This window comes from Diceros bicornis, chromosome 12 (genome assembly GCF_020826845.1).
Source record: "Diceros bicornis minor isolate mBicDic1 chromosome 12, mDicBic1.mat.cur, whole genome shotgun sequence".
Classification (NCBI taxonomy): Eukaryota; Metazoa; Chordata; class Mammalia; order Perissodactyla; family Rhinocerotidae; genus Diceros; species Diceros bicornis.
In genome coordinates, this window is record NC_080751.1 from 3,707,648 (window position 1) to 3,721,260 (window position 13,613).

Here is a 13,613-nt window from a genome sequence, read left to right on the forward strand (position 1 = left end):
GGTAGCGCATTATCCGAGTCAGGGATGACTGTATCCCAATCAGAACAGGTCCAGACAGGTTCCCAAGGTCCAGGTCCAGGCCTCAGTTTCCCCACCATAACACTGAGGGTGGGGCGGCACCCGGGTTTCTGCTCTGCCAATTGGGCCTCCTCTGGGTTCCATCTGTGCCGCCCGGGCATCAGGGCGCGCGGAGGAACCACCCCAATTGAGCCTTGGGCCGGGGCCACCCGGGCGGGGCGGGTCCCGCTGGTGCCCGACCGACTCGCCGCCCAATCGCCGCGGGCCCGCCGAGCCCCGGGGGGCTGGGGCCGCCGCCGCCGCCGGAACGTGCCGCGGCTGCGCCGACGCTCGAGCGCCGGGCAGGGCAGCGGGCGCGCTCAGTCTGGCGGCGGCGGCCGTGCGCGGACGGACGTGCCTGGAGCGCCGCAGCCGCCCGCAGCTCAGCAGCGCGCCCGGGCCGCGCCCGCCCGCCCGCCATGGTGTCATGGATCATCTCCCGGCTGGTGGTGTAAGTGGCCTTCTTCCCTGCTTGCCTTCCTCCCCCTGCTTCTCCGCCCCCGGCCCCCGGCTGCGCGCCGCCCCTGCAGCACCCGGCCCCGTTCTCTCCGGCTATTAATACCCCGCGGCCGCTAAATTTAGCAGGTACGGTAGCTGCCGCGGACGCCGGCGAGCGGGCGGCACAGGACGCGGCGGCCGCTGCCCTGCGGGGCCGGTCCCGGGCGCATCGGGGCTCCGGGGGCGCTGCGTCTCGCCGCGCCCGGGCCGCTTTGTTCCCCCGGGGGTGGGATTTGCGGAGGCCCCGAATGGGCGCGCCGCGAGGACGCGCGTCTCTCTCCCTTGGGAGAAACGCTGGCTGGGGTCGCCCGCGCCGCCACGCTTTTGTCGGGTGAAAATGACAGACCGAGCCCAGCGAGCCTGGGGCGCTGCCTGGAGGGGTCAGCGCGGAGAAGGGTGGCCAGATGGAGGCGGGGCTCCTCATGGAGTTGAATAAATACTCCTTTTTGGGTTTTTCAAATTGACAGCGGCAAAGGCAAGTGAAGGACCTAGGAGGACATATATGAATCTTGGGGTAGACGCCTCGCGTCCACATGTCTGATTCCTTTGGCGGGCGTTTGAGGGAGAGATAGGGGCAGGCATCTCCAGGAATTCACGAGAAATTTCCAAGTGACAGACAGCCACCCGGATGGTGGTGATGACCCCTCCCAGGCCTTGCTGGAGAGCGCAGAGTCATCTCGGGTGAGGCCTGTGTGAAGTCATTGCGGGTGGGCGTGGGGGGCGTTTTTCTCCGTTAAGCCCCAGAGCTAAGACCTTGAAGAGCTCCTTCCCTCGTGGATTTATTTGCCTTTGGAGATAGGCGTGGCTGTCCCAGTTCCTCTTCTTCACTAACCTTTCTTGCCAGAGTCAGGACAGGTTTGCCACCTGCTCAGGGGAGCCGGGGCTGAAATTGGTCTGGGGACCAGACCAATGGTGCACCTCAGGTTTTTTCTTTGTCTGAGAAAGAGGAGTTCTGGACTCTGGTTGATTGTGCACCATCACGCCCCACGTTTTGAAACATCTCCCATCTCCTATCCTTTACTGATTTCCAAAGAAGCAGTCAGAGGCAGCCTTCTGAAGTCGTTCTCGGCATTGTATCCTGCCCACCATTCTGGGCTTTCCTCCCAAAGCCAGTGTATGTGCCTCTCAGCCCCCAAGTTCATTCCATGCAGACTGCTGGGGGTTTGTGCTGTACCTCAGGGTGGCATGTTAAATATTTTAGAAGACTTCTGCGGGCAGAGCTGGTATGATAATGCAGGGAAGCAGCTGGCACGCCTTGCCCCACCCCAGGCCTGACTGAAGCCTTCAGGGTGGTATTTTCTCCCCTGAAGTATTGCTCTGATTTTCACATTCGCAAGTGGCTTCTGGGGGGCCTCAGGGTGGGGCCGGAGAGTTTAATTGACCTGGCTGGAGGGCTCACTCTGTATAGATCCTCCTGGGCTGGGGCAGGAGCACTGGGTAGTGAGGGCTTCTGGTCTGGGGTCCATGTGACCATCAGTAATTTTATTAGCACCCTCTCCCTTATATACAAGGCAGCTGAGGGGGTTGGAGAGGAGAGGCATATATTTGGGAGGGGCCTCAGGGACTTGCTGTTACTTTCTAAAACAACCATACTCCCCAGAAGTGGGGCTTCAGAGAACTTAAATGACCATAAGAACTACCCCTCAGGTCAGCTGGGGACCCTCTGCCCCAAGGGAGAGTTTGTGGAATATGGAGTTGTTATTCCCACTGTCAACTCCAAAAGGTCAAAGATACCGCCTATCCCTCCAATCCCTAATTCTCTATAGAAACCCAACATAGAAGTGTCAGTTGTGAATTATTAAAACCACTCTAATAAGCACTACCTGTTTCATGTAAATAATACCTTGTTCATTATAGGAAAATTAGAAAATATGGATAAATAGACTGAAAATCATCCACATTATTAACACACAGAGATAGCAAATGATAGTTTTGAGAGGCATATTCTTCAAGATGTTTTTCCCAATGCATTTATGCACATGTATTTACCATTCAGGGAAATTATCAGTTCAGCCCAAATTCCCACAAACCTCTTAGCAAAGAGTAAGAATACCACATTTGGAGTTAGAAAGCGCTTGGTTCAAGTCCCAGTTCTGCCTCTTGCCGTAAATTGCCAAGCAGCATGGAGTGCATCAAATCAATGATGATTTCCTCCTTTTGTCCTCCGAGGTACTTAAGAGAGGGTGTAAGAGCTCTAGAAGGGGCCCTCAGACTTTATCTACTCCTGCAGTTTTCGAACTGCCTTCCCTGAGGGCCGCCCAGCCTAACTGGTTGGGCTCTGGGCTCCCCAGCCCTGATTCAACATGAGCAACTCCCCTTTTGTTTGTTTTATATATTGGGGTTCTATATATTTGGAAAATATATGGGTTTTACTGCTAATGAAAACCACTGATCCAGCAGTCCCCTCATCTGTAAAACTGCAAAGGGTGTGTGCCTTGCCCAAGGACACGAGATGAGCTGGTGAAGAAAACAGGCTCTGGATTTTTGGTCCAATGCCCTTTCCACCTCTGCCTGTCCTTGACAGTTGTCCTAAATGAATCTCTTTCAAGCTCCCAAGACCTCTGATATGGTGTCCTACAATTTTGTCCACAAGTCCCATTTCCTATAAGCAATCTTTTCATGGTTTTGTAAGCGTCACATTAAAGGAGATTTAAGGAAGACCTATCACTGTGTTCTGAGGATGGAGAGAGAGTGTCTTCCTTCCAGCCAGAGGCCTCAAGACAAGCCAATGGCGTCTAGAGACAACCAGCCAGTGATTATAGATGTCTGTGTCGCCATCAGCTCTGAGCGTTTTTAGGGCAGTGGTTGTGGCTTATTTCCCTCTCCAACCTCTCGTGCCCTCTCAAGGCTCTTTTTGCAGTACCTGGCACCTGAGTGCGCTCAGTAAAGGTGGGTTGTGTTGAAGGAGATCAGAGGCACTGGGATAAGCGGGGGAGCCAGCCAGTGTTATCCCCTGGGGATGGAGGTTAGTGGGCATCAGGACAGGCTTGGACCCACAGGGCAAAGCTGGTGGAGTGAGGGCCAACTTGAGATGCTGCTGTCTTGCCAGCTGTCTTCCTTCTAACTCCCTTGGCTCAGCCTAGGAAGAATTAAGGAGGAGATACTTCGTGCAGTAGCAAGGTTGGCCTTGTTAGGGCCTGGTTGATATTTACATGGAACATGGGAGGTCATTTAGGACTGGCCTGCTTGCCTCCTTTAAAATACTATGTCTTTACGAACAACTCAAGGCCTAGGCACGAATGAATTTCAGAATGGGGGGAGTATGTTCATGTGCCCTGGAGGGGGCACACACAGGTTGCTCTGTGGCTTCTTGAGGGGAATGTAGTCTCTTGAGGCATTTATTCCAAGGAGCAGGTATTGCCTCATTTTCTCTGGACAGAATTTTGGCCGAGGCCCAGAATGTTGGCTAAATGGATCCAGAGCTTCTCACCACTCTTGGGGTTAGTACCAAAACTCCAATTCACTGCATGGGGAAAAAGAGAGTCCTAATTCAACAAATTTTCTAAATAACTGATAGCTATGCAAGGAAAAAAAAACCCTTTTTTTCCACATTGCACATCTTCTAAAAATGTTAGTTTTTAGAAAGTACAGTCTGATGTTGAAAACAGAGTCTTAGTTTGATGGCTGAAGGTCCGACTACGTCCTAGGACTGTGATTTGGAGCCTGAAGTCTGTGTGCCCTGTGTCAGGGATGTTCAAGTAGAGGAGACTTTAAGGAATGTGAGTTGTCCTCAAGATGTTCCCCAACAGTTGCAAAACAAATGGAAAAAAAAGAAAAGACCATAAATTCTTAAACATAGCTTGCTTTTCTTTGGAGCCTGCTTTTAAAAAGTGGAATGCAGAAAAATGATCCCGTTAATGGAGGGTTCAGGTTGGTTGAGGATTTATTTGCTGGCACTGTGGCGTGGTACAGGGTAGGAGCTGGGTAAATATTGCAGTTGAGTTGTGAGAGGAAAGATGTTGGGCTGGAAGTCAGCAAACTTGGGTTCTAGTCCCGGTGCTGGTCTCACCCACCATCAGAGCCCTCAGAGCAACTCCCCCTGGAGCCCCACTCCTGGTCTCTGAGACAGGGGTGTTGGCCAGGCTCACACTGGAGGTCTTAACAGTTCCGAGAGCCAGTGCTGCCCTAGGCCCCTTCCTTGCCCCCACCTCCCCCAGCTGACTCAAGAGACCATGTTTATTTATAAACAAGAGAAGTCTCCTCAAGGAAGTGAAAAATACCAGCTTAGATTTCACTGCTGTTCTGCTGCCCTGTTTTTGTTGATTAATCCTGCCTGCCTGCTGGGAAGGAGCTTTTGTGCACTTCTCCCCACTGTGTCTTATTTGAAGGTGAGCTGACAAGTGAGGGTCTCACCTGGTTATTACTGACTCAGTCCTCCCCTTCCTTCTGAAGTGAGCCATCTTCTTTGGAGAGTGTATTATTTGAGGGGAGGAAGAGCGCTGGGAAGAACGAGAGAAAGGGAAGTCAGGCCCTCAGTGGACACCTAGGGAGGCTGCCATTTTGTATTGTGTAGGTGTGTTGTGTGTGTATGTTTTCCAAGGGGGCTTCAAGAGCTGGGGGAAGGAGAAGACTTGGCTGTGCAGTAGTCACTGCATATGGCACCTTTGGAATTTCACTGCCAAGGGTGAGCCACACACATGCCCAATCAGTTACCAGGATTTTTGGTGTCTGTGGGAATTTTTCTGAGAACCGACAAGAGCTAAGGAGGGTTGCATATGGGCTATGAGGATATTTTCTTCTCACTTCTCTGCCTTGGGAAGGCCTTGATGGATTGGAAGATGAATAGTTATATACATATTGTTTGTTCTGGTAACTTTCAAATCTTATCTGTCTTCACACAGAAGCACATTGTTTTCCCTTTGCATTTTTTTAGTCACACCCGGGGGCTTTCTTGGGATTATAGAGAAAAAGGAAATATAGATAAAGGACCAAATATTTGGCATACAGGAGGGGTATCTGAAGGAATCTTGACAGACAGTCTGGTATGGGCTTCAAGCATGGCGTGCGTACCTAGACCAGGGATGGCAAATGAGTTGCATCTCTTATGATTGATAGGAGGCTGCCTTGGGACACTGTCTTGAGGAGAGTTTGAAGCTGAGTTGGGCTCAGTGGAGAAAGTCCCCTCAGTGATTCGTGCAGCGAGGATGGTAATGGGGGCACACACGTTGGTTCAGTATTTACTCTACCAGACTTAGCCCATTCCTGATCAGAAAGGCCTGTCCCACTGTCAGAGTTTTACGTGCTTCCCTAAATTAGTAAACAGAGAGCAGCATCCTTTACCTGAGTTGACGTCCGCTCCTGATATCCTGCCCTGCTCCAGGCCTTGTCAGTCACCTGAAAAATGTTGGCCAAAAGTGTCTTCTTGTTGCCAGCATAGGGAGCTGTCCAGCCTAGTGGCTCTCTAGTCTGCCTCTTTCCTCTCAGGACCATCACACATATACCACATTTTCCCTTTTTTCTTTGCCTTTCACCAGTCACAGCTCAGTTAAATTCTGCCTTTTCCTTCTCTTGTGACTTATGCTTTCACACCTTATCTACTTCCTTATAGGGGTCTGTGGATGTTACCTTGGGCTTCAAAATGAGTTTCCCATTCCCTTCTGGTGCCATACCCCATCCTTAGCCAAAGGAGTGGCCATGTGACCCAAGCCTAGCTACACCTTTCCCTGGGCACAAAAATTGGTCCAGAGATGAGTGTGTGACCCAAACTGAGCCACCAGATCTTTCCCCAGGGTTTCTTGATTTGAAGCTGGGAGAGGAGAGCCTTGCCTATGGGGCCCAGAGCTGGAAAGATATGAAGGTGAGTGTACTGGTGGCTAAACCCCCTGGCACATGGAGAAGGTCTATTGGCAAAAGGGCGAATATGGCAAAGCAGAGATAAACAGAGATGAGACATGGGCAGAGAGAGAAGCAAGCTGGCACAAGAGTCTTGATTCTAGTTACTCGGGCACCAGTTCCCACTGCTTCTCCTTGAGCTGGTCTGTATCCTAGAATGAAAGCTTTGAATAGTTCCTGTGTTAATTAAATATTTATTGAAGTGGTGAGGATGGACTGCGCTGTGCTGCAGTAACAACTCCCAAATCCCAGTGGCTGAAGACAACAGAGGTTTATTTCTTGCTTTATGCTGCCTATTCACCGTGAGTTGGCAGAGGCGCTCTGCTCATTGTAATCACCAGAGGTCCAGGCTGACTCAGTCCCCTTTGTCTTAGGGGCTGTCGTTGCACATAAGGCACCAGGATTCGCTGTGGCAGGGAAAGAAAGATGGAGAATCAGGCACTGTCTCTTAAGTACCTCTAACCAGAAGTGACGTGTCACTCACATTTCATTGTCCGAAGAAAATCACATGGCCAAGCCTGTAGGTGGAGAAGTATAATCCTACTGAACATCTGTGGCCAGCCCCAATGACCACCATATATGTTGAGTGGATGAATCCTAACCTGCTTTGCAAACCTCTAAATGTCCTTTTTTGCTAAAGTTGGTGTAAGATGGAATTTTTTTTCCCTCTTGCAACTGGGAGAATCTTAACACACTCCTGTACCTCCTTATATTAGAAAAATCTCTCACTCCCCTTTTGATCCCTTTTCTTTATTCTGTTTGTGAGTTTAAAAGGAGGTCTTAATTTTGAGGAGAAATTAGCAATTGTAGAGAACCGACGCTGTTCCGTGGCTAAAGCCCTTGAAGGTGCCCTGTGATTTTCATTACACTCTCCATGTTTGTCCCGATCTACTTTCCTCCATGAAACCTCCCTTGGGTCTCCTAACTGAAGAAATATTTCTGTCCTCTGGGTCCCCAGAGTGGCACTGTTACTTTGTACCTTGTGATGTGGTGGTTTGTACATTTCCCTCCCCTTAAGGACCACGTCTGTTTCTTAGTCTCCCTCATGGCTCTTTATGTGTAGTAGATACCCAATGAGTTGGATCATGAATGCGTCAGGATCTCACTACTTAAAGAGTGGTCTGTGCATCAGCAGCCTTGGTATCACCAGGAGCTAGTTAGGAATGCAGAATCCCGGGCCCCACCCATGACCTGGTGAATCTGCATTTTAACAAGACCCCCACAAAGCTTGAGAAGCACTGAGTCAGGAGACAGGGTACCATCATCTCCCCTGTGAAATGAAAAGAAATGGACTTGCCTAAGGTGCCTGTTTTTGGCTGTAAACCAGGATTTAATCCCAAATCATCCATTTGTGCTAGACTGTGGTTCATCCTTTCCTGTCTGACAGGTCCCAACTCTGACTTTTTATGAGTTCTGAATGGCATAATTGGAGTCTACCAACCCAGCGCCCAGCTACAAACCTTTCGCAGATGGGCTGCTTAATTGTGATCTGTGTAAAATGTAGTTTTGCCACAACTGGGGTTTAGACTGCCAAGGCAATGCTTGTCAGACAGTATATGGAGCTGAGTGGCTCATGCTACTCAGAGGTGAGTGGGATACGACCCACCTGGAGAAAGAGGCGTGGTGAAACACAGCTGATGCCGGGCACTCACGGTGGATTTACAGGGACACGCAAGGACTTCTTCTCATGACCACGTGAGGCTGAGAACCACTGGTTCCCATGTGTCCCTCCTGAGGAAGTTGCAGGATCCAGCGGGATCTGTAAATGCTTCAGGCCAGGCGCCATGAGCTGTGGAATCCAGTCTTATCAGCGAGTCCTCTCGGCTCTACCTTCAAAATACTCTCCCATCCAACTGACTCCCACCTCCACTGCCACCACCCTGTTCCAACTCAAAATGATTGCTCTCCCAGATCATTTCAAAACCCTCCTAATTGTTTTCCCTGCTTCTAGTCCAGTCCCTCCAATGATCTGTTTAAGATGTAAGATAGGTCATATCTTTCCCCTGCTGTTTAAAAACTGTCTAAAGACCTCCTATCACCCTAGGAATAAAATTGACTCCTTACCATTCTCCACAAGACTCAGCAAGGCCTGGCCCCTGCCCACTGCCCCGACCTCACCTTGTACTGCTCTCCCTGTGCCCACTCAGCTCCAGCCTCCTCACTGTTCCTGGAAGGTGGCAAGCTTGTCCCATCCAAGGTCCTTTGCACTTGCTGTTACCTCTGCCTGGACACCCTCCCCTAGGTCGTCCATGACCTTCTCCCTCTCTCCATTTAGGTCTCTGCTCACATGTCTCCTCTTCTGACCCCTTTTACCAAAATACACCCCCCACACCGGTCTATCCCCTTATCGCTCCCTGAAACTAGGCTTTTAATTCATTTGTTTACTTTTTTATGGTCTCTCTCCACTAGGATTTGATCTCCATGACTTTTGAGACTTTTATCGTGTTCACAGCTGTTTTACCAGTGCCTAGGGCAGTTCTAAGCTCATAGTAGGTGTTTAAAAAATATATGCATGATTACTTAGTGTTCCCTTTGGGGTTAGAAGATCCTTTTTAAAACCTAGGTTTGTAGAACCTTGATTTGTGACTGTGGCAGGTAACTTAACCTCTCTAAGCGGTCAGTTTTCTCATATGTAAAATGAAGGATTTGATTTCTGTTTCTGGCAATATGGAAAACTAAATAGTTTGAAACCCCTCCAGTAATAAAACTGAATAAAAAATTTTGGATAAAATATAACATCGATCTCCTTCAAAGCATAGCTGAGCTTTTAAGTAAGAGAGGGAATTTCCCAGGAGACAAGACAGAGAGGGAAACATTTTGCAAGGGTGTAAGCTAGTACTGTAGCAGGTATATAACAGACCACCGTGAAATTTAGCTTAAAACCACAGCTGTTTTGTTATCATCTCCCCTGGCTCTGCGGGCCAGGAATTAGGCAGAACACCGGACGCAATACTTACCTCTGCTTCGTGATATCTGTGTCTGAACTGGGGGATGCGAATGGCAGTGGCAGCCTGGGCATCTTTCTTTTCATGTGTTCCGAGGCCTCCCTGTGGTCTTTCCACATGCCTTCTCCAGCATGCCGGCCTCAGGATAGTCAAGTTTCTTATGCGATGGCTCGGGGCTCCAAGAGTGAGTGTCCAAGAAGCATTAGTAGAAACTGCAAGACTCTTTGTGACCTGGTCTCAGAAGTCCCAGAATGACACTTCTGGTGCATTCTGTTGGCCAAGTAAGTCACTAAGGCCATCTTAGATTTGAAGAGGGGGGATTAGACTCCATCTCTCAATAGGAAGGGTGGCAAATAATTTGTAGCCATCTTTAATATACCAACTTGAGGGTTGGCCCAGCTTGATTTTAATATCTCCATAGAGAAAAGAGGGACCTTGAGTCTGTGAAAGTAATAAGTCAGAGCTGGACATTTGTGTAAAGCTGAGACTTGAAGGGCTATTCTTCAGTCTAGTCCTGAGTGGAAGGATGGACCCACCAGGACAGGGAGATGACAGTGGAGCTTATCTGTCGTGCTCTGGGTTCGTGTAGGGGGAAAATCTCCCTTGGGAATTTGAAACCATCCATGGACCTGTCCTCATATGGATTTGGAGTTTAGATTAACACACCCTGCATGGTCTCAGTACCCCCAGCTGAGAGCTTAACATAAAAATTGGTCCTGGGCCAGTGTTACTCTTGGGGCATCTGGCAGAAATTAATCCAGTCTCTAAGAGCTCTCAATACTCCTTATACAGAATTATTTGAATTCACACTCCAAAATTACAAAACACGTGAGGCAACAACCTCCCTAAGCAGGAGTTAACAGCCACTACAAGCAGCAGGATTAGCCCTCCAGAAATAAACAAACAAATAAGTAAGTAAATAGGTAAATAAATATTAGTTATTATTTATATAAAATAAATATTACTTAGAGACCTTAGAATAAGTCTTTCTAAAGTGAAAAAATAAGTAAAGAGTTGAAAATATAAAAAAGCAGCAGATACTGGGGTGGAACGAGGAGAGGACTGGGCCCACAGGAAAAGTAGAAAATAAAGTATTGAAATTTAAAACCCAACGGATAGTTTAGAATGATGAGGGATTGAACACCAAGGGGGTGATGTTTTCTACACTGCATCTTGGAGCTAGAAGGGATCTTAGTGATCTCAGGCTATTGTTTGACAGATAAGGATGATGGGACTGGAGGGGTCATTCATCAAGGTCGGTAGCCTGATTGGCTCGGCCAAGACTTGAGGCCAGGTGTCCAGTTTCTGAAAGTGTTTTGATGTGGAAGAAAGGAGGTTTGTTTTATGTGGTTAGAGAGTTAGACTAGGACCAGTGGGTGACTAGAAGACAAATTTTTGGCTTGATAGAAGGAAAAGATATCTAGTAATTGGTGCTAATGTGAGGCAATGAGCTCCAGGCTTCCAACCCTAAGACCTTCCAACTCTAAAACTCTATGATTTTAATCTTTTCCCTTATAGTTGTGGAGGAAGAGAGGTAAGAGTTATTGGAAAGATTTTCTTTTCCAGTGGGTAGTCCTTCCATCCTTGTTCAAGATTGATTGATTGATTCATTGGTTGATTGATTCACTGCCCATTTATTGACTCTTTGCTTTGTGCCAAGCACTATACCAGAAACCAGGGATATAAAGATGAATGAGTTCCATCTTTGAGAAGTTTATGAGGTCACATAGCCAGTCAGTGGGAAACTTGGATTTGAATTCAGATGTCCCTCCTGCCTGCCAGTACTCTTTCCATTGGGTGGATATTTTGTGGGTATATGTGAAAGACTTTTCTGGCTTTGCTTGGAAATTGTAGGGAGGAGCCCTTTGAGCAGGGGAAGTGGTGCATCTGATATATGAAGGGATTAAACCACTGTTGTATCTCTCTGCCTGGGAGACAATGTGACATTCAATGTTGAGAGAGAAGGCAGAGGAGAGGGTGTGCTGAGTGAAAACAATCTGGGACAAGGAGATGAGTGAGGTTGAGCATCCTTACCCACTGTATTAGTCTACTATAACAGATTGCTGCTGTAACAGATGACCACAAACTGTGGCTTACAACAACAAAAATTTAGTCTTTTACAGTCTGGAGGCATTAAGTCTGAAATGAGTCTTTCAGGACTAAAATCATGGTGTTGGCATGACTGTTTCCTTCTGGGTGCTCCAGAGGTGAGTCCATCCCTTGCTTCTTCCAGCGTCTTGTGCTCTTGGCATTCCTTGGCTTGTGGCTGCGTTACTGCAGTCTCCACTTCTGTAGTCACATTGCCTTCTCTTCTGTCTGTATATCTTTCTCTACCTCCCTCTTAGGACACTTGTGGTTATATTTAGTGTCCACTTGAATAATCCAGGATAATCTCTCCTTCTCAAAATCCGTAATCACATCTGCAGTCTCTTTTGCCATATAGTGTAACATGCATAGGTTCCAGGGGTTAGGACTTGGATATCTTTGGGGGCCATTATTCAGTCACCAAACCCATAACTGCTGGCCTGGCTGCCACCAAGCTGAGGGGAGTTCATTTAAGAACAGCCTACAGAAAGGAGGACACTTTGGTGTTCTGACATCTTATTTTGTCTCCATTTTTGGACTCCCTTTGATTTGTAAAAATTATTGAGAAATGGTTAGGATATAATGGATAACAAAACAATAAATACTCCTTTACTCACCACCCACTTTGAAGAATAGAATTGATACACCTTCATTGTATCAATATACCACTGTTTAGGGACATTTGGGTTCTTTCTAGATTTTTGTTTTTCTCTTTTGCTCTTGAGAAGAATTCTGCAATGAACATTCTTATAGGTGTGGTGAACCTGTGCACAAATTTCTTTAGGGATGGAATGGCTGAGGCATAGGGTATATGCATCTTTCACTTGACCAAGTAACATAAATTGTTTCCATAGATGTATGGGTCTGTTTCTGGGCTCTTTATTCTGTTCCATTAATCAGTTTGTCTGACCCTGCACCAGGACCACATTGTCTTAATTACTATAACTTTATGAAAATTCTTTTTTTTTTTTTAATTTTTATTTATTTATTTTTCCCCCCAAAGCCCCAGTAGATAGTTGTATGTCATGGTTGCACAGCCTTCTAGTTGCTGCATGTGGGATGCGGCCTCAGCATGGCCGGAGAGGCGGTGCGTCAGTGCGCGCCCGGGGATCCAAACCCAGGCCGCCAGCAGCGGAGCGCATGCACTTAACCGCTAAGCCACGGGGCCGGCCCGAAAATTCTTGATATCTGGCCTGGCAAGTCCCTTCCACATTTTGTTCTTCACAAATTGTTTCCCAAAGTGGTTTTCCCTTCAGCAAAATACACAATTTCAGTTGAGCCATATCTTTACCATCACTTGATATTGTCACACTTTAGAATTTTTGCCAGTCTGGTGGGTATAAAATGGAATCTCATTATGGTTTTAATTTGCATTTCTCTGAATACTAATAAGATTGAGCATCTTTTCATATGTTTATTGCCCATTCATGTTCTCCCTTCTGTGAAGAGCTTGTTCGAATCTTGCCAGTTTTTCTCTTGTCCTTATCTTACTGATTTGCAGGAGTTTTTAAAATATTCTGGATGCTAATCCTCTGTCACTTATGTCTTACAAATGTCTTCTCCCAGTCAGTGGTTTATTTTTTCATTTTTTATGATGTATTTTGATGAACAGAAGTTCTTAATATTAATGCAATGGGTTTATCAATTTTTTCATTTATAGTGTATACTTTTTGTGTCCTAGGAAAACCTTACCAACCTGAAATCATGAAGATATTCTCCTATATTGCTCCTAGCAGTTTTATAGTTTTGCCATTCACATTTGATTTCTTAATCCATCTTGAGATTTTTTTTTTGTATATGATATGAAGTAGGACTCCAGAATTTTTTTTACCATAAGAAAAACCAGGGGCCGGCCCGGTGGTGCAGTGGTTAAGTGTGTGCGCTCCGCTTCCGTGGCCCGGGGTTCGCAGATGCTGATCCTAGGCGCACACCGACGCACTGCTTGTTAAGCCATGCTGTGGGGGCGTCCCATTATAAAGTAGAGGAAGATGAGCGTGGATGTTAGCCCATGGCCAATCTTCCTCAGCAAAACAGAGGAGGATTGGCATCGGATGTTAGCTCAGGACTAGTCCTCATGAAAGAGAGAGAGAGAGGGAAAGAAAAGACCAATTGTGCACTATTTATTATAAAGGTTGTCTTTTCTCTTTAGATCTGCAATGCCCAACCGCATCATAAATTAAGTTTCTATAGATGTTT

At 47.3% G+C, this 13,613-nt stretch overlaps 1 protein-coding gene across 2 annotated transcripts in view; it reads left to right on the plus strand.

Moving 5' to 3' along the window:
- The first annotated feature begins 399 nt into the window (after window positions 1-399).
- The window catches only part of REEP1 (receptor accessory protein 1), a 101,842-nt gene continuing 88,628 nt past the window's right edge, over window positions 400-13,613 (plus strand). Inside the window, exon 1 of one of the 2 annotated variants that reach the window (XM_058550773.1) lies at window positions 400-508. In XM_058550773.1, the coding sequence (XP_058406756.1) occupies window positions 477-508 (32 nt within the window). In that variant the 5' untranslated portion in view covers window positions 400-476. The remainder of the gene's footprint in view (window positions 509-13,613) is intronic. The other variant, XM_058550772.1, reaches the window with a different exon arrangement.